Source organism: Chaetodon auriga, chromosome 12 (genome assembly GCF_051107435.1).
Source record: "Chaetodon auriga isolate fChaAug3 chromosome 12, fChaAug3.hap1, whole genome shotgun sequence".
Classification (NCBI taxonomy): domain Eukaryota; kingdom Metazoa; phylum Chordata; class Actinopteri; order Chaetodontiformes; family Chaetodontidae; genus Chaetodon; species Chaetodon auriga.
The window spans coordinates 14,459,061-14,478,702 of record NC_135085.1 but is presented as its reverse complement, the minus strand read 5'-3'; the positions used below and the strand labels follow the sequence as shown (position 1 = coordinate 14,478,702).

Sequence of the window (19,642 nt, the reverse complement as noted above, 5' to 3'; positions counted from 1 at the left end):
TACATTCACTATGCACATTTATTTTATATTTCAGAAGTCAGTGTAATATTTGTGACGTATTGCTGCAGTCTAAACCAAGTGAGAATAATCCTCTGTTTCCTCAGAGACCATCACTGCTCTCTTTAAGACCCGTTTCCGACTGGACTTCCCTTTTGACCTTCAGGAGCTGCCAGCGTTCGCCATCCTTGGGTGAGTGGGCTTCTCTGGACTGACGCCACGTTAAACTGATCCCAGAGCAGTTTGGCGCCTGATTTACTGAAGAGATCTGAGGCCTCATTCAGCGTGACTCTCTCTCAACCCTCCTCCGAGTCACATGCCCGTTGAGAACCTCAAGGTTGATTTGTATTCGATGAACGGGGGCATGAAATTAACTTTTTACCCTGATGGTTAAAGGTATAAGCTGAATCCAGATCAGCACTTGCCAAATTTGATTTTTTTGATGCCAAAACGTTTTAAAAGAGCGAAACAATAAATTGAAATTGGTTGGCTTCCTGTCAAAGAGCCTCAGAAAAGCCACTGACTTAACCAGGCGCAGTGAAGGTGTTTTTCAGTGTCGCTGGTTTTGCTCTATCCCATGATGCTCCTCTGTTTCACCTTCAACAGACCAAACAGGTGTGTCTTTGTCTGCCTGTAGGATTGCCTGTGGTTTTGGCGGTGCTCTGTTTGTCTACCTGAACCGGCTGATTGTGGAGTGCATGAGGAAACAGAAGACTATTAACAAGTTCCTGCTGAGGAAGTGAGTATCTGATGCCTGATGCTACGCTGAACCTTTACACTCTGGGAATCGACAGTTTGGGAAATTAATTTTTGACTTTCTAGCTGAGTTAGATGAGAGAATTTATGCCAGACTGTGCAGCAGGGGTGGGAACCTTTGTCCTGTCAAGGGCCACTTCAATTTTATAACATCTTTCGAGGGCAATCCAAAATTATTGAACACATATATCACATCAACCTCTAACACGATGGCTGGAACTGCTTGTCTTTTGCGAGGCGTCTGACGTCAGATGCTAGTTATGAGGATGATACTCACAGCTGCGTTTCCAGGTGGGGGTCAGTCAGTCAGTGCGAGTCAGTTTTGAAAAGAACTGCTCACATTAGCAGGTTTTCCCAAACAGAGATGCAAACTTCTGTGCATGTTTCCTCAGGATGAACACACAGTTATAGAACCTGAGCAGAGGGAGGTTGTTGTTCCGAGCTTTGAGGTACAACAACCACGTTCAACAGTATGTTCAGTTCTTTTTGTTTTCTTCTCATGTGCTGAAACCTCTCACCAAATGCCTGAAGGAGTTTTCACACTCAGCAGCATTTTCAGATGTCGTAGCAGGCTTTTGTTCTTGAGGAGTAGGAAAATGTACAGTGTTTCCTCGTTCCAGTTACCCTCGCTCCAGCTTTAATTTCACTTCAAGTGTTTTCACGCTTAAGAAGAAGCTGTCTGGGGCTTGAGGTTCAGCTCTGAGAGGTTCTTGGTCATGTCCACCATGAAGGCCGAATCACACAGACACTTGCTATCACTGAGTTTCCACGACAGGTTTTCCTTCACCTCTATGAATTATTCCAGACAAACTGGCACTCTGGAACAATTTCACCTTGTCCGTTACTGGCAGCTCTGCAGCTGCAAGACAGAACAAATTCTCCCTCTGAATGAGGTTTCAGCTTCTTGGCTCGTTCACCAGAAAACTTGCCTGTATAACACTGTCTCTGTTACGATGTGGCCTTGTCAAAGCCGCTTGTTGGGCACCAAAACTGTGCAGAAGAACATTAACTTAATCCAAGCACGTTTGTCCTTGCAGCTCATCCAGTTTCACATGTGATGGTGCTTGAAACAGACTTAACTTGGGCACACTAACTTTGTCCATTTCTCTTGGAAATCGCTACACTCCACATCTAATTTACTTTGACTTTGACAGTTACCATGTCATGTAGCCACTATGTGCGTGTTGTGTTCAGGGACCAACCATACTGATGTGTTAATCTGCTTTATGTTCTTTTCTTTTACTGCAGAAAAAGCGTCTTTCTCGAGAATTGTTTGTGTCCGAGTTTCTTTTTTGTCTTTATGAATTGCCTCACAGGCCGCATCAAACAGTCTTGCGAGCCGCGTATGGCTAGGAGGCCGGACGTTTCCCACCCCTGCTGCATGACTGCAGCTACTTCCAGGAGACAGTTAACTTAGCTTCGCACAAAGGCTTGAAACGGGGGAAGCTGCGAGCCTTGCTCTATCTGAAGATGGAAAAAAATCAGCCTGCCAGTAAAATCAGACATGCACAATTTAGTTTTTGTACAAATAAAATGAACTAGACATAAGATGTTACTCTATGCTGTATATTTAACAGACAGATATGAGAGTGGTGTCAATCCTCTCAAAACTGAATAAACATACTTCCCAAAATGTTGAATAATTTCTTTAAAATGCTAAGAAATATCTAAGCTTCATCTAGAAAAGCCACATTTTAACCAGTTAAACTGTAAATAAATCAAAGACGGATCAAAATCCTGCTCATGTGCCCCCAAACTTGTGCTTAAAATTGGCTTTATGTCACAATGTTACTGTAGCGTTGGGAAATCTAGGTAAAGTGCTTGCATGAATTGGGTCAGTTTCACACATCACAAGGAGCTATTTATAGTTCCTCCATCCTCACCAGTGAGAAATCAAGTATGCACATACAGTGTGACAGGCGCACCCATTAATGACCCCGCAGTCCCTCTCTTCCTGTCAGGCGTCTGGTGTATCCCGCCCTCGTCACCCTGCTGGTCTCCACACTCACGTTCCCTCCGGGCTTCGGGCAGTTCATGGCTGGACAGGTGAGAAAATGCTTTCACACTCCTCTGACAGTATGAAAGCACGCCTTGACTGCTGCTGGATGATTGATGGTGATTGTAAATGAAGTGAGGGTTGATGTCAGGTTGTGGGTCAGTTTGTGCTCCTCTTTGTTGGTACAGTGCTCAATAGCAGACGTGTTTCCTGATGTGGATGAAGGCAATGATCTCTGCAGAGTCGCAGCCAAAGAGCATGTGTGTAGATGTTGGAGATGAGAATATGTTATCAAAAAATAAACATTTTCTGTTTTTCTTTTAACAAATGCAACCAACAGAAAGCTGGTGTTTCTTATCGTGATGTTATGGTTTTATATTCAGACTTTTCCACTCATGCTTCTCAGTGGTTGAATGTTAAGAGCTGCTAAATACACAGCTTGCTAGATGTGACATTCTGTGCATCAGTAAAACCAGGAAGTGAGCGTTTGGTTCAAATGAAGTGGATGCAGACACATCGTACTGCAAAAAGTTTAACAACTGACACAACAAAGTGAAATGTAATTTGAGCTCTTTTACACAGACATGCAGAGCACACAGTTTTTTGTCCTGCATAACAAGCTGTTTGGTTTCGTTTGGAGCCTTTCTGGCTCTCAAAACAAGAAAGAATTACCTGTGTTGGCCCTGTTTTCAGACAGTGACGCTCATTTGTGGAAAAATCTTGACACAGAGATTGACAGAATAAGACAAGTTGCTACATTGGCATCAAGAGAGTTACGCTTGTTTTCTGAAAGTCTTTGAAACAAGTGGAGTTGCATTGTAAAGCAGGATAACAGATTTTTTTTTCAACTTTAAATGGAGGCAGCATCTTTTCAATGCACACATTACAAAACAGGTTATATACTTTATATCATGAAACCATTAAAACATACAGACGCAGCATTTGCAGGGGATGTAGCCTTTGCTGCTCACCTCGTGTGACCATCAGGGCCTCCAAAGCTGCTCCTTCAGGTGTGACAGAAGCCTTCAGACAGCTGTTTTTTCTCATGTCGACCCGTCAGCTGACGCAGCACGAGTCTCTGGTGGCGCTGTTCGACAACCGCACATGGTGCCGTCAGGGCGTGGCAGAGGAGTTCGACTACATCAGCCACCACCATGCTTGGAAACACCCCCAGGTCAACGTCTTCATCACGCTCATCCTCTTCATCATCATGAAGGTAGGGTTCAGACGTATGTCTAGAACGTGTAGGATTTAATGACTTTTTATTAGATTTTGTAGTTATGATTTGTGACACAACATGTGTCTCTGTTTCAGTTCTGGATGTCCGCTGTGGCCACCACCATGCCTGTTCCATGTGGGGCCTTCATGCCCGTTTTTCTTATCGGTGAATAAAATTTGTTTTCTAAATGTTTTTCAAGTTTCTCCTGCAGTGGTAAGAAACCCATAAAATAACTCTGGCTTTGTCTGTGGGTGACGGACAGGCGCAGCATTTGGCAGACTTGTTGGAGAGATCATGGCAGCCATGTTTCCTGATGGCATACATGCTGATGGCAGCGTGTATCCCATAGTTCCTGGCGGTTACGCTGTAGTCGGTGAGTTGCTCAGAATTGTTTTTTTGTTTTTTTTTACCCACTGTACTTAAATTCACCATTTTACATCTAATTTGTCTTGGTATCAAATTTCCAGGCCACTTTTCACTTTTCCTCTCCCCTGTGTGATTGAAATTGACATCGCTGCAGAGCTGCAGCCATTTTTAACGCTTCGCAGGTTAAAGACCCTGACTGACGAAAACTGAAAGTGAAAAAAGAAAATCATTGAATACAAAACTGCCACGGTCGTGACTCACTGGTTAGCGTGACAGGAAGGCGTTAAATGTTATGAATTAGAATGACATCCTGCAGAAAAGCTTGTGTGGATTTGCTGTCTCGCAGTAAACTCTTTCATTAATAACACACAGATAGCTTGCTTCTGTTGAACAGCCTGATTTTTAGTCCTGTTGAAAACATGCCTGATCACACATTAAGTCCTCCTCTTTTAACTGTTTATGAATGGCTTGAAAGAGACTAGAAGGAACCAGATTTTTCTTTAATCCGCTTCCATCCTACACAGGTGCTGCAGCGTTGTCTGGAGCAGTCACCCACACTGTATCCACAGCAGTCATAGTGTTCGAGCTGACTGGACAGATCTCCCACATCCTGCCTGTGATGATCGCTGTGATCCTGGCCAACGCCGTGGCCCAGTCGCTCCAGCCATCGCTGTATGACTCCATCATCCGCATCAAGAAACTTCCTTATCTGCCTGAGCTGGGCATGGGCCATCACGAGTGAGTCTTCATGAATGCTCAGGACGGAGTTGTCCCTTGTTTCTTTAGTATTTTCTTCTCGTCTTATTTCCCCGTCTCCATATTTCTCATCAATTAACCTCTCTATCTTCCTCGTCCCCTCTTTATGCTTCAGGAAGTATAATATCCGTGTGGAGGACATCATGGTCAGGGATGTGCGCTTCATCACTCTTAACTCTTCCTATCGGGAGCTGCAAGAGATGCTGCTGACTGGTCAGCTCAAAACGCTGGCCCTGGTCGAATCCAGAGGTAAGAAAAAGGTTCATTGTGTACACCTACAGTAGCTAAGATTAATGCAGTCTAATACAACAATCCTGCAATAAATCCTACTTTCATGAAGGTTGATCCTATTATTCCACCGTGTTTATATCAGTGAGTGTAGGCTTAATACTGGAAACACCTGTTTTCTACTACAACCCAGTACAAGGACTGCATTAGTGTCAGCTAGGTGTACCTAATAAACTGGCAATCGTGTATATGCAGGTCTAAATGGTTGACTGAACCCCTCATAACAGCTATTTATGTTGCACTTTTATCACTGTGAGCTTTGTCTGCCTTCTTACCCTCATCTCACACGTTTCCTGTCTCCTCATTCTTGCCCTCCTTCAGACTCCATGATCCTGCTGGGCTCCATAGAGCGACTGCAGCTGCAGTCTCTGCTCTCTCTTCAGCTGGGCCTCCAGCGGAGGCTGGAGTACCTCCGCCAGCTGGCCCAGGACAACGGCACCCAGGATCACCTGCCTAGCCTGACCACCGACAGCACACCCAGCTCCCCCTGTGCCCACACCCACAGCAACGCCTCCACCAACACCAACGCTCGCCAAGCGGTCCGCTTCCTGGTGAGCACCCAACAGGTGTGAGGCGTCCGGGGGCGCCAGGGCTGGGCTGGGGCGAAGTCTGGCTTGGGTTGGGGTTGTAGAGGTAGACTAAAAGTGGCTCAGACACTGCATGTGTGAAGCATGTAGCAGTAGGTAAAGGCACAGATGAAGTTTTTGGACAGCTGTCGTGGTAAGTGTTTACAAAACTGTATAAATGTCATTTATTTCTATATTTACATTAACACATGTCTTCTGTGTCTCTGTCGTCTGTGCCCTTACCTGTGCTGTCCTGTTTGTTTATGTGCATGTGCTCGTATTTGTCCTCTCTGTGTTTTCTGCTGTGGACGTGTGTGTGTGTGTGTGTGTGTGTGTGTGTGTGTGTGTGTGTGTGTGTGTGTGTGCGTGTGTGCGTGTGCGTGTGCGTGTGCACGTACGCTTGTGTCTGGCTTCCTCTGTTAATATATTTTCCATGTAGATCTCCACAGAGGAGTCTTCCTCCTTCAGCCCAGTGGTTTCCAATGTTCAGCTTCCTCTGAAATCTGCCTTGAAAACTGTGTCTGCCATCAGCGACACAGAGACGCCAAATAGTATGTACTATACACCACTGCAAACACATACACACAGACACACAGAGGAACACTGACGTGGGTCACTGAGAACAGACCTGATTGAAAAAAGTCATATTTCAAACCGTAATTGAATAGAAATTGACTTTTTTTCCCTCCCCGAGGCTCTCAGACCCTCTCCTGTGCTGACCAAGACAAGGAGCTGCTGGAGGTGAGAAACAGAGACGGATGTAATAAATGTGTGGGTGCAAGTGTACAGTATGAATGCGATGCGTATCGTATGCGTGGGTGGGTGTGCTCTCTCTGAGTCCACGCATATGACGTCCACCTCTTGCTCCTCCTCCTCCTCCTGCTGACAGGCAGCATCCACCCACAGGCAGCAGGGTTTTCCTGTGTGATCTCATGCTGTGGTCGTGGATTTTTGTTTTAAGACGTCTGTGAGTCATTGCCCCCTCACTGCACATTCACTGCCAGTCAAAGGCTTTTTGAACATCCTACATTTTAGTGTTTTTGGTTACGCTTTATGCAATGCATGACGGCGTATGCCAAGACAATTTTAAACCTCCCTCATAAAGAAGGACTAAACAGAAATGTATTGCGATAACATCATCAGGAATAAGAGCTGTGTGTTTTTCAGTGTTTTTTGTTGTGTTAATTACACACATGGCAACACAGAGCCGTGCTAGCAGCTCTGTGATGCTGAACTTTGGCTCAGCGGTCCTTTTAGCTAAATGCTAATGGAGGCATGCTGAAATATGACAATGCTAACATGCTGATGTTTAGCAAGTACAGTGTTTACCATGTTCACCATAATTTAGCATGTTAGCATGCTAACATGCGCGAACTGGTACTAAACACAAGGTACAGCTGAGGCTAAGTATTGGAGAAATAAAAAATTTGAGCTGATCATGGCGTTGAAAGCAGTCCTAAAATATACTGCAAGTCATCCTTAGGGGGACATGAATTTTTGAACAAAATTTAATGGAAATCCATCCGATAGCATTTCACTAGAAACCAAAAATGATGGCTCTGTTGCAGAAACAGGTTGGGAACCACTGATATACAGCAGCTTCGATGAAGAGCTGGAACAAGCTGATATAATAGCATAATGATACTGTTAAACACTGTGGAATAAGTCAAGATTTTTTCAACCTTAAAGCTACTTTGAGGAGAAAATATAAGGGCTCCGATTGCTTCACAAAAAAGCTAAAATATAAGGCGTTCAAAAACCTTTTTTCCTGGCTGTGTACCTACCATCCAATGTTGTATTAACATTGGGTTTCTCGTGTAGATCGTGTGCCCTCACCTTCATCTGTGGTGTAGTAATTACAGCCTTTCAGCAACATTGTGCTCGCATCACAGAGACTTCTCCTGTAGGAGTCAGACTGGGATCCAATGTTGCCGTGACACCATGTGAGGTGTTAAAACTGTCCAGTTTCGCTGATGCTGTGTTAATGTTGTGCTGTGTTGATGCCTTCTCTCCCCGACTGGAAGAGCCCGGCTGGGCCGGCTCCTCCTGAAAAAAGAAAGCCCAAGTCCAAACGAGTGAGGATCTCCATGGCGGTAAGATTGTCTGCCGCCTAGAGACTGTTGCTTAGTAACCGTTGCCTTGCGACACGCACGTAGTGAGTGCTGGACCAAAATATTTGTGGTGCACCGACTGAAGCATTAGAGCGGCTTCGCAGAGAGAGCGAGAGAAAGTGTGTGAGAGAGGAAGTGATACAGCTTTACTTGTCTTTTAACAAACCAAATGTTTCATCGGTTTTCACTCTGCTGGTCACGTTCTGTGTGTGATTGTGTGTTTTTCAGAAATGGATTTGTGTTTTATCTTGAGGTCTTTGATTCTTAAAGTTAATGGTGGTCTAGGTGTTTTTTCTGGGTGCACTGTTTGACCCATAAACCCAACTCTTCCCTCACCTCTACCTCAGAAACTCTAGATAGAAGTGATTCTTTTGGTTACAGATCCCTGCATCTTGTGTATGTGTTGGTACACATATACCACAATCATATTTAATGCACATTATGAAGTTTAGGTGTACAGTCGTGCTTGTGTTATTAAACCTTTGGGTGTATATACAGGGACAATATCTGTCTAACTCAGTTTTGTCTTTCAGGAATCTACTGAAGTGGAAGATTGCATGACCCCATCAGAGGTGAGGCCTCCGCTGACAGAAAGTATATGACATATGAGTTTTACAATTCAAAGTTTAGAGGTTTTAGTGCCTTGTCGTCCTTCTCGTTGCAGATAGCAGAGTGGGAGGAGCAGCAGCTTGATGAGCCAGTGGATTTCAAGAACTGCAAGATTGATCCCGCTCCCTTCCAGCTGGTTGAGCAAACATCTCTGCATAAGGTTCAGTATGAAATAATTAGAAAAATAGAATTTACATTTTTACCAAAATAGCCTGTTTTCCTCATCCTCATACAGTGTGAAGCAAGTCTTAACTGTTGTTGTAATGCTCTGACTAATGCTGGGATCAGATTACACAGTCTCAGCTTGGATTTTGAAGCTGGTAAAGGTGGAGCTAACTCTTAATAATAATCATAATTAATTTTGTTGATGGCATTTTTATTATTAATCTGATTATGTAAAGTAACAAGTAGCTAAAGTTATCAAATAAATGTAGTGGAGTAAAGGATGACAATATTTCCCTCTGAATTGTTGTGGAGTAGAAGTATGAAGTAGCAGAAAATGGGAATACTCAACTAAAGTGCAAATACATCAAAATTGTACTTGAGTAAATGTACTTAGTTACATTCCACCACTGCCTGTGTGTCATAGTGGAAGACGACCGATGCAGCGTCTGGGCTGTCTCACAACGCCCTGCAAAGTGATGTGTATGAGGAATTGTGCTTCCCACACAGGGCACACTTTAAGTGAAGCACCTGTTATTATCGTATCATAATGTCATTATGCATGAGCTAACGTAAAATATAGGTTGTTGTTCAGCTTTAGAGGGTGAGCGAGTGAGCACTCGTCTGCGTAGCTGACTTTATGTGCTGTTAAAACGGCAAATTATTCATCTAGATGTAGAATAGCCTACACGCTGGTACAACAACACACTGGGACAAAAACAGACTCTCAGCCTCTTTCTGCCCACCCAGAAGGTAAAAGACCACCGTCAGAGCAGAGTGACCTAGAATGGTTTCACTTTCATTCATAAATCTGATTGCAACCATTGGTTGGTTGGTGTCCAAAGTGCTCCTAGTCTGACACAGTAAAAGGCAAAAATATCATGATGTCTGATCCCAGCGTAACAACTTCCATCACCCTGATCTGAAATGCAGATGAAATCCCTCCCTGAGTCTGTATCCAGGCCGTGACCCATCTCTCCTCCCCCACAGACCCACACTATTTTCTCTCTGCTGGGATTGGATCACGCCTATGTGACCAGCATGGGACGTCTGGTTGGAGTGGTCTCTCTCAAAGAGGTGAGCGTGTGTGTGTGTGTGTGTGTGTGCTCCCTCTCAGAATGTGCTCTGTCGATAGATCATTAATGCGTCTCTTTTCTCTGTCTTTACTTCTTTTTGACTTCCACTGGCTCTGCTCTCTTCTTCCTGCTGCCTGTGGCTCTACACCTCCAGCTGCGTAAGGCCATCGAGGGCTCAGTGACAGTGACTGGAGTAAAAGTGCGCCCTCCGTTGGCCAGTTTCCGTGACTGTGGGAACAGCACAAATGTATCTGAGGTAACAGAACTACACAAGCTGTGCATCCGCCACAGGGGTCTCTCGTTGCCACGGGAACCCAACCCTCCTGACGTGGAGGACCAGCCAGATCTCGCGTACAAAGAGATCCCTGTCAACTTCTCGGACCAGTCGAGTTTGCAGTTTGAAACCAGCCCAGGCGACGCCACAAACCCATCGTCGGACCTGGTGCTCCAGGAAAGCCCCTCGTTCACCGAGGACCAATCGGAGTTTACTTTTGACTGCAGCCCCTCCCACACTGAGGAGTCAGAGCTGGCCTGTGACTGTGACCCCACCACCCACACTCCCGAGCTGGACGAAACGGAGCAACAAGAACAGGGGAGTCCATCTCTGAACAAGGACCTATCAGAACCTGAGGGAGAGGGTAGCGCCGCCCACACTGAGGATCAATCGGAATGATCAGAGGGGATCCATACTGTCGCCTCATGAATGTTGACGTTTCTACATTTGTAGAGGTCACCCTCACCTCCAAGTCCAGCCTAGATACCCGTGTTTCTAACGTTGTTGTGCTGTGAGTGAGCGAGTGAGAGTGAGCGTGAGTAGATGTGACATTTAGTGTTGTGTTACTGTGCAAATGCCTAGATAAAGCGTGCAGTAATGGATCCAGCTGGTTTTGTTATGTATTTTTATTATCATCAATGAATCCCATGAAAAGACCAAAGCCCAGCAGTGGATTTGTCTTGCAACGCTCTATGAAATCTTTAAAGGGTAACTCACTTATTTTACACTTTCAAGTCTGTCTGCTACCAAATATATGAAAGAGTTTATATGAAGAGGGAGCCGTACAAAGGCTGATAAATTGCCTCAAGTGATGTCACTAGAGTCTGGATCAGGTGGGACTACGCTTTTGAAGATGAAAGAAATCTAGGAGTGTGGAGACCTCTGTAGCCCACTCCTCATCTCTGCTTGAGGCTAGCGGCTCAAGGCAACATTAGCCGTGACACATGACTCTGCGATCGAACTGTCAGAGGATATGTTGCATTGTGGGTAATGTAGGAGAGGTCATAGAATGAAAAATACCATATCTCTGGTCCCGCTGCATCAAATTTGATCCTTTTAAAGACAACAAATATGTGTAATATGTCACCTGGTGTAATGGCGTGACTCACTATTAATAAAAAGCAAATTTCCTAGAGCAGCTGACACTGTTGTTTTTACCAAACAACACTCAAACTGGGGAAAATAGTGATTTTCTGATGGATTATTTTACTATTAGGTGAACCACTGCAACAGTGTGGCTTATTTATGTGTTTTTGAGCGCTGTGGTACAGAGGAATAAACTATAGCAGGCTGTGGCTTCAAACGCAACACTAGTTTGGTCTTTTCATGGCATCTGTTGACAATAATAGAATATCACCAGCTTTATCTGAGAAATGTGTGTGTGCATGAGTGTGTGTGTATGTGTGTGTGTGTGTGTGATTGTGTGCGCAAGAGACACTTTTTGACACTTTCCTTGCCATGCTCAAATCCGGTCCAGACTCTTCAACTTAATTTGAGTCTTCATGCCAAAACAACATCCGGTAAACATGACTTAAAACATTAGACGGAGAGAAGTAAGTCACACACGAACAACGGGAGGGCAAAAGTCAGAGGAGCAAATAATAGAGAAGAAAGCACAGAAGAACAAAGAGGAGGAAAATTATTCTAATGAGCACATGGTGGTAGAAATTCAAAGAACTATCTACTCACTAGCACTGGAGTAAGACATCAAAGGGCCAGAAGTAATGGCTAATAATAAGATACAGTGGTTGTTGGTTACATGTTTGCTGATATGCAATAAATTTACAGTAATAATAGCAACGGCATCATCACTAGTTTGTCCAGACTTCACTGTTTACAACACTCTTGGCAGAGTTTCATGTACTCATCAGGTTTCTTTTTTTCATTTTACTATCAAATACTGGTGTCCACATCTGCCCCCCCCCCCCCCCTAATATCCCCAATCTGCTGGGATCTATTGTTCACACGATGACAAAGGCAGCTTCCAAAGGTCCACCAAGCTTAGCACAGGGCTCCAAATAAGGATGAAGCACATTGTAATTACCATGAGTATAATTTACTGCACACGTAGCCTTGTTTGGCGTTCCAGGGGCTGATTCAATAAGGGCAATGTAGACTTGTCGGTCTTGTCACTTGAACTGCCTCCACATTTTCTGCTATGTGAATTTACTGTGTTTTACGTGTTTCTAGCATGACCAAGGAACGACACGTGAGCTCTGAGTGAAAGGCAGATACCGGCTGTTGTACAGAGAACACAAAACACACACATACACACTTATACGCACACACGTATGCGGCCTGTAGATATTAACACCGTGATATGTTCCACGTATCTTAATCCAGCCTGGCCTCTAATGCAGTGTCGAGAAATGTAACTACTGTATGAAGCACAGTGATAACCCACAAGTTCAAAAACTGTTGTAGAGCAAAGTGTGTGTGTGTGTGAGTCCTTGTTACGACTTTCAAATGGATGTAAGTATTTTAGCTTCATGCAACAATTTTGAGCCATACTTCAATCTTACGTGATATCATCGCAGCACACCGACTCTGGCTCATTTTTGTCCGTGTAAACATTCGTGCAACAATTTATGAACGTCTTAACTTTTTGTTTGCATATAGAATGTGAAGTAGTGCTCGCCATATAAGATAACGTATAAGGAGTTAAATGTAGAGAGTGCATAAGCTAATTTGCAGCGTATCTAGTTAAGCAATAAGTCTGTAGTATCTCCCTTTATATGGCACTGGCCTGTATATGCTTTGTACATATGAAAATACACGGATGAGACGTACATGCTATTGTACATAGGAGAATTATGCATTTGAAATCCAACAGCCATTGTTATTTTTCAGAGAACATGAAATTGTTTTTGTACATGAGTGAATGATTAAATTGAAAATGAAAAACACCTTTAACAGCTGTGTTTGTTCCTTGTGTGCTCGGCTCGCGCGGGGTGAAAAAAGACCAAATCTCCATTCAAAAAAAACCTCATTTTTATATATGCAGGACATTCAGACATTCAGTATCAAACATAGCCCAACCCACATGACGCAGCATGACCCAGAAAAAACAGCACTACAAAATATCCATAGAAAACCAATGCAATAGCAACACATGACTCTTCACGGAAATGTACAAAACTCAGTTGGAACAACAGCTTTACATTCTGGTTTAACTCTCCAATGTACAATTATATATATATACTGTTTACAGCAGCCATAAACGGTGGATCAGTGCATGGAAGGCCTGGAGGAGGATGGGAGACTGAAGGCAGTGAGTGAAGAAGAGATGATCAGAGGGAGGAGGAGGAGGAGGAGGTGGACAGATGTTAACAGTGAAAGCAGAATAGACGATGTCATATCCAGAATCAACACGGACTCAAAGAGACATAAAGATGGACGACACATCACATCAAAAACTCTTTCTCCTCCTTCTTCTCCTCGACCTCATCTCTCTCCTCCTCTTCATCGAAGGACGCCACTCCAGAGGAGGCCCGGTCAGAGAAAAAGCTTCTCGGGCTGCAGTGCCACACTCGGACCTCATGAAACACGCTGCCCTCCTCGTCCTCCTCGTCCTCCTCTCCAGGAGACTCGGAGTGAGAGGTGGAGTAGCAGGAGTCGAACCTGCTGCTCCTGGCCCGAGGCCTCCACTCGGGCTTGTGGTAGATGCAGCCTTCGCCACGCTGGTCCTCTAAAGGAGCCAGCTGCTCCTCATGACCAGCCGGCCTCTCCGCCTCCTCCTCCTCCTCCTCCTCCAGGAAGGGACTCATGCAGTCGCTGGGTAAAGTAGGTGAATTGGTCTGAGATGAATGTGGGTCATTATGAGATGCAGGCCTACCACAGAGCAGGCTGCTGCTGCTGCTGGAGCCCAGGGGACTGTCGGAGGGCGGTGCCTCACCGCCATCCACCTCAGGCTGGCATGGCGGTCCTGTGATAGGATTGGACGTGCCGGCGTCTGAGGGAGGAGCAAAAAGTCAGAACACCTGGGGGATGGATAGATAAGTTGGGGAGGGGGTGGGAAGATGAGGCGTTTTGTCAGCGATGATGCAGAAATGAAGATGGTGAATGAAATGAGATGAAAATGAAGGAAACGGAGGCGACTGTGGATACCTGAGCTCTGGCTGGACAAGGTGTAAGTCTGTCCATTAGCGTGGGAGTCCTCGTCGTTGGAGTCTTCGTCCTCATCCTCGTCCACAGACGCCCAGGCACGCAGCTTTGCCTCCGCAATGGCAAACTGCTCAGCCACTCCTAACAGGATCACAGGTCCATTAAATTAATGCAGCAACTTCTGTGACGCTTTACAATGAATGGCTGAATGTTTATGCGTGTCTAAGAAAGTACAGATTACAGGAAAGACTGGAAAACAAAGGAATCCTGTATGTTTGTCATGTGACTGATTAAATTCGACTGACTGCAGATTTGTCTTTTAATGGACGAACCCCCCGCAGGGAGAACACAGAGGGCCCTTGGCGGGAATCAAACCCTGAACCACTGAGCCACTATGCTGGCATATTATCTGCTGTCTATAAAATATGAGAAAATTGAGAAAAACGCTCATCACTGTTTCCAAGAGCCTGAAGTTACATCTTCAAACTTCTCATTTTGTCTGACCCAAAGTCCAAAATGCTAAAATATTCAGCAAAGGTTTCATATTGTTGCTTGAAAAGGGACTCAAACAATTCATTTTCCAGCTCTTGTCTGTTTTTGCAATCAACAAAGGAGGAATTGATAAAGATGTGAATTCAAAAGACATACAGTAGATTTATAATGCACATGATGTACAGTCAGCATGCCCCCCCCCCCCCCACCCCCCCTTCTCTCTCTTGATCAAACCACACCGATGTCACCGGCGCCGGAGAGGATGAGTCACAGCAAAGCGACAGGAGCTGTTGTACTGTTGGTGGGCAGTGAAGTGTTCTGGGACAGTGTCTAATAGGCCACCATCTGCTGCCAAGACAAGGCACCACCCAAAAGAAAGCGCGGTGGGTGGAGCCAACAGCTGACATACAGCAGTTTTAGGGGATTAGGTGCATGACAGAAGGTGGGAGTTGGCCAGGAGATCATGCCGGAGCTAAACCCGGCTAAGTAAGAGGATGCCCAAACAAACATGCAGACACCAGTGAGTAAAAGCTGGATACAAAACATATCCTTGGCTAAAGGTCACACCTGCAGCAAAGCGAGCCTCCTTCTCTCCTTCAGTCAGGTGGCAGTAGGAGCTGAAGTGGGAGTGGGCAGCCGGCGGTGGGTCGGCAGGTTTGGGCCAACCTTTCCACTCGATGAGGTGGGCGACCCGGCCCTGAGCCAGGGAGGTGGGCTTTGTCACATGGTCCCTCACTGCCTGAGAGATGCCTGGAGACAGACAGACAGAGAGAGAGCACGAGGTCAAAGTCTCGTTCAAGAAATTAAAGACATTTAATCAGTGTAAAAGCAAAAAAGTAAGAAAAAAAAGTTAGTACCGTTTAAGGAGGATCTGGCAAGTGCTGCAAACTCATGGATGCCGACACTTTTCCTTGAGTCTGCTGGAGATTTTCCCGACTTTGGAATCATTTCAATCTCCTCAAGTTTCACCTGCCGAGATGAAGAGTTTAGATTTGAGCAAAATCTTCTTTTGGACCAACGCACGAAAGCAGCAAATAAGCTCCGTTTTGTCAACATCTGTGTGTCACATCCACCACTCTTCAGCTAATTCAATATCTCCCAAAACCAATAAATGTTTACTGTGCCAATATTGACACGGTGAGAAGATTTTGTGAAAACATTCTAATAGCATTGAAGTGAAAAGCTCAAATTCAAATATGAATCACACCGACAAACACGCGACTGTGGCCTCCACGCTAAAATAAATGCTTCATAAAAAAAAAAAAAAAAAGTAAAAAGGACTTTTCCTACCTCTTCCTCCCTTTGTCTCTCCCTTCTCTCTCTACTCCTGTTACTCAGCCTCATCGTGGACATGCAGAGATGGTGTCACAGCGCAGCAAACCAGCACAACTCACAAGTCACAGCTTGGGCTCACTGGTTTAAACCACCACACAGACAAGCAAACAGCTATGCCCTACATTTACTGCACAGATGCTAAAGCCACAATAAGCCGGTGAAACCGGTTAGAATGGTTGGGGTTGAGGGAGTTGAGGGCAGCGGTGACAGTCTCAATGCGACCGGGCAAACATATGGCGCGTGACCAGCTTCTGGTAAGCAGCTCCCGACAGGCCTGCTCACCTCAAAGCTGCTGATCCCTATTAAAAGTGATATTGCTACCTGACTGATGCAAAAAATCCACGTATGGCTGCACCTAGCAGATCTGGTGGGTCAGCCTACTGTGTGCCTGCAGAACATGGGAGCAGCTTGGAAAATGTCTTGTTTTTAGGGCAGGTGAGTGTTTCAACAAGCAGGAAACATGTTGCCTGACTTGACAGATATCCTTAAGCAGATTGGCTCTCAAAGCAGCTAAGAAAGAGGAGTCAGATGCTTATGTTACACTCAAAAGTGACAGTAAATGTGTGTCAGAGGCACACGGGCAGGAAAGGAAGCTGGCAGGCGGTGATATGAGGCTCTCGCAGCACCGGCTGACGTTCAACACTCCTCAGAGGTGAGCTTCATCTGCAAAACAAACCTGCGAGCACCGCGGACGTCACTCATGCTCAGCACTGATAAACGCGCCACATGTTCAGCGTGAGGAGCGCTGCACGGCTCACGGCTCTGATTTCAGCACCGTGGACGGCTCGCCTCTGAATGGGAGACGCTGCGGGTGAAGAGAGTAAAGGTTCAAATGGATGAAAGCTCCCCAGTTGACATAACGACACTTAGTTTTTTTGGATTCCAGGTTTTCTGAAAGTTTATTTGCATATAAGCACCAGATGCATTACCCAATTAAATGAACATTAAATTCATTTTTGTCTTGTTTATAGGACTAAGACGCTCTTTCATCAGGCTGTGGATAATATATATAAACAAACCCTTCTTTAAAAACCTTCAGAACACAGACAGGAATTAAACTGGAAAATTTTGTGCTACTGAAGGGAAGATTTCTGGCAGTACTGGAAATTTCCCCAGTTACATTCACACAATTATTTTTTGTATTAGAAATTTTCTGAAATTCTACTTGTTAAATATGCAAATAGGGAATTACATCTATTGGATATGTGCTCATTTGCATAAATATCCAGAGCAGTAATCTGAACTCAAGCAAAAACCTAAATGTGTGTTTTCGGACATTTCTCCTTCCTGATAGAAGACTTGAATTGACCAGCGTATGAAAAAACAGTGTTTCCACCTGGAGTGTGTCCCCTTACAGCATGCTGACAAAATAAGAGTCACCTAATGGACATCAGCTTTTACTTTGAAATAAACAACTGCAGCCTCTGTTAGAGCTCTGGATTAGATTAGGTCAAAAGCCAGTTAGCAGCATTTGTCACCACCTACACAGCAGTGGTTCCCTCCCCGGCCTCCTCAATACAAAGCAGCAGGTTTCAAACTTTGATTGATTGTCTGACTTGGATAATTTTTACAGACCAGACTAATAACGAGAAAAAAAAAGCCACACACAACATTTCCTCTTGTGGCCCAACAGAGGGGTCCCGACCCCCACTGCTCTGTGGACAGTATGTAGGTCACACGTGTCATGTGGTTTAAACTCTCCGTTCATCTGTTGACGCAGTGTTTGGTGCTGAAGATTAGTTCATTGATGAGTCAGCTGACTGATAAATGATTGATAGTTTAAGTCATTTCTCAAGCAAAAATGCCAAATCTGTCACTGTGAACGGAATATCTGTGTGTGTCTGACTGATGATTGTAAAAATAAAAAACATGAGAATAAATTGACATACATGATATTGAAACTTACAACTACAACAATATAGATAAATACTGCCATAGAGACTAAACCATTTATAGAAGAATAACTGAGGGATGAATTAACAATGAAAACAAACATTAGTTGAACTCTGAGACTGCTCCCTTTGATATTTCCAAACCTGTGCACGTGCACGTGACTTGGCTTCTCTGGAGCTCTTAATTGTGTGATGTTGCTTTTGAAAATTCACTTTAACGTACTGATTTCCTGCCACAGCTGACAAATGCTGCTAATTGGCATCCATCCTCAGCAGCGTTTACAGCTGTGATGAAGTTACTTGAAGTCCTTTTTCTCTAGGTGTTTCAGTTATTTTGTCCACTCCCTGCACAGGCAGACTGGTGTGTGTGTGCTGAGCTGAGCAGGATGGCACGCACAGAGCCAGTGATGTGACTTCATAAGACCAACAAGTGGGCTCGAGTGAAGCCAGTTCGCCTGCAGCCAGTCTGTATCTGTCATGAATGGTGGAGCTGCAGTGCTGCAGCTTCACCCCCCCCCCCCCTGGAAATGATTAAATTCAAGCAACAGAAGAACTGCTGGAGAACACATCACCCCGCCATTGATGGGTGCAGGCCTGCAGCCCGCAATTACGGGGAAAATAGCGCGTGAGAGGCGCGGATGCCGCAGCGGGTCTCCTGGCAACCTCTGAAGTCTCCATCTGCATACCAATAGCTTCATACCTGCATCGCACAAACAACCACGGACATGCCGAGAGCCCCCTGCCCTTCATGCGCACCTTCGCAGCTCGAGCGACGCTCGCGTGCTTGTTTCGTTTCCCCTCACGGCGACTCTCGGCACCTACCTGGAAGTCGGACCGCGGCGGCTCATGATAATGCGCTTAATTGTCTCCAATCCGATCAACAGATGACACCGCGCGGCTTGTCCTCCTGCTGCAGCTTCTGCAGTGGGTCATTAATGCCACGCAGTCGGCGGAAACATCTTCCCAACTCCAGCATCAGGTCTCCAGCACAGACGCACCATTTGTTGCTCGGTATATGGGTTACACAGGCTGTCCAAATGTCTCCCGATGGCGAGCGTCATCAACGCAAGGCGGTGTCACACCCCCCCCCCCCCCCCCCTCCTCGTCCTCATGCAGCCAAGATACAGTAACCTGCAGCTTTGGCCCTGGAGAGCACTGCAGCTGATTCTCACTTGTCCTTTTTAGTTTGCATTTTAGCTCAAACACCCGCAGTCATTTGGTAAACAGCTTCCACAGGGGCGCAGGGCGGACCTGGAGGCTCAGGTGTAGAGATGTACTGCAGTCTGATGTCAAGAAAACGCTGCAAGGATCCAAAGATCCTGCTGTGATTTAAAAAAAGGACCGCCATCATGCCAACTTGACCTTACTTGTCCGGTGATGTAACCTGCGTCATTACACACAAGAAAAGACTTACCTGGAAATAAAAACACATGCAGCACCAAGGTTCAGACTTGCAGTCACTGTTAGTTTGGGGTCATTTGTTGAGCTGCGAATAAGTTTAAGCTCCCTACTGTGCATTTATATGTGCTATATAAACATGTAATAAATGGTTGATTGTATTTAATACAGAAGCAGCCAGTAATGGTGCTTTACAGGCAGAGTTATAGATACAAATACAGTAACTGACTTATAACTGCTCACAG

General features: G+C 45.2%; 2 protein-coding genes across 11 annotated transcripts in view; one reads left to right on the top strand and one right to left on the bottom strand.

Moving 5' to 3' along the window:
- clcn2a (chloride channel, voltage-sensitive 2a) overlaps positions 1–13,084 on the top strand; it is a 43,087-nt gene extending 30,003 nt beyond the window's left edge. For 4 of the 9 annotated variants that reach the window (XM_076745359.1, XM_076745355.1, XM_076745354.1 and 1 more), the window contains 16 exons: positions 105–189; positions 635–736; positions 2,697–2,799; positions 3,810–3,965; positions 4,064–4,133; positions 4,231–4,341; positions 4,859–5,072; positions 5,206–5,339; positions 5,700–5,944; positions 6,384–6,495; positions 6,639–6,685; positions 7,969–8,037; positions 8,589–8,627; positions 8,720–8,824; positions 9,817–9,903; positions 10,057–13,084. In XM_076745359.1, the coding sequence (XP_076601474.1) occupies positions 105–189; positions 635–736; positions 2,697–2,799; positions 3,810–3,965; positions 4,064–4,133; positions 4,231–4,341; positions 4,859–5,072; positions 5,206–5,339; positions 5,700–5,944; positions 6,384–6,495; positions 6,639–6,685; positions 7,969–8,037; positions 8,589–8,627; positions 8,720–8,824; positions 9,817–9,903; positions 10,057–10,575 (2,198 nt within the window). In that variant the 3' untranslated portion in view covers positions 10,576–13,084. The remainder of the gene's footprint in view (positions 1–104; positions 190–634; positions 737–2,696; positions 2,800–3,809; positions 3,966–4,063; positions 4,134–4,230; positions 4,342–4,858; positions 5,073–5,205; positions 5,340–5,699; positions 5,945–6,383; positions 6,496–6,638; positions 6,686–7,968; positions 8,038–8,588; positions 8,628–8,719; positions 8,825–9,816; positions 9,904–10,056) is intronic. The other 5 variants (XM_076745358.1, XM_076745357.1, XM_076745356.1 and 2 more) reach the window with 4 other exon arrangements.
- Positions 13,085–13,145: 61 nt separating this feature from the next.
- On the bottom strand, positions 13,146–19,303 carry fam131aa (family with sequence similarity 131 member Aa). 2 transcript variants are annotated; one of them, XM_076745364.1, is made up of 5 exons: positions 18,822–19,303; positions 15,630–15,741; positions 15,340–15,522; positions 14,284–14,421; positions 13,146–14,128 (listed from the first exon to the last, which is right to left on the bottom strand). In XM_076745364.1, the coding sequence occupies exons 2-5, from the start codon at positions 15,718–15,720 to the stop codon at positions 13,581–13,583; spliced, it is 960 nt and encodes a 319-aa protein (XP_076601479.1). In that variant the 5' UTR covers positions 15,721–15,741; positions 18,822–19,303; the 3' UTR covers positions 13,146–13,580. The 2 variants fall into 2 exon arrangements, with proteins under 2 accessions (XP_076601479.1, XP_076601478.1); XM_076745363.1 differs by lacking the exon at positions 18,822–19,303 and adding an exon at positions 16,063–16,233.
- Between the last annotated feature and the right edge of the window lie 339 nt (positions 19,304–19,642).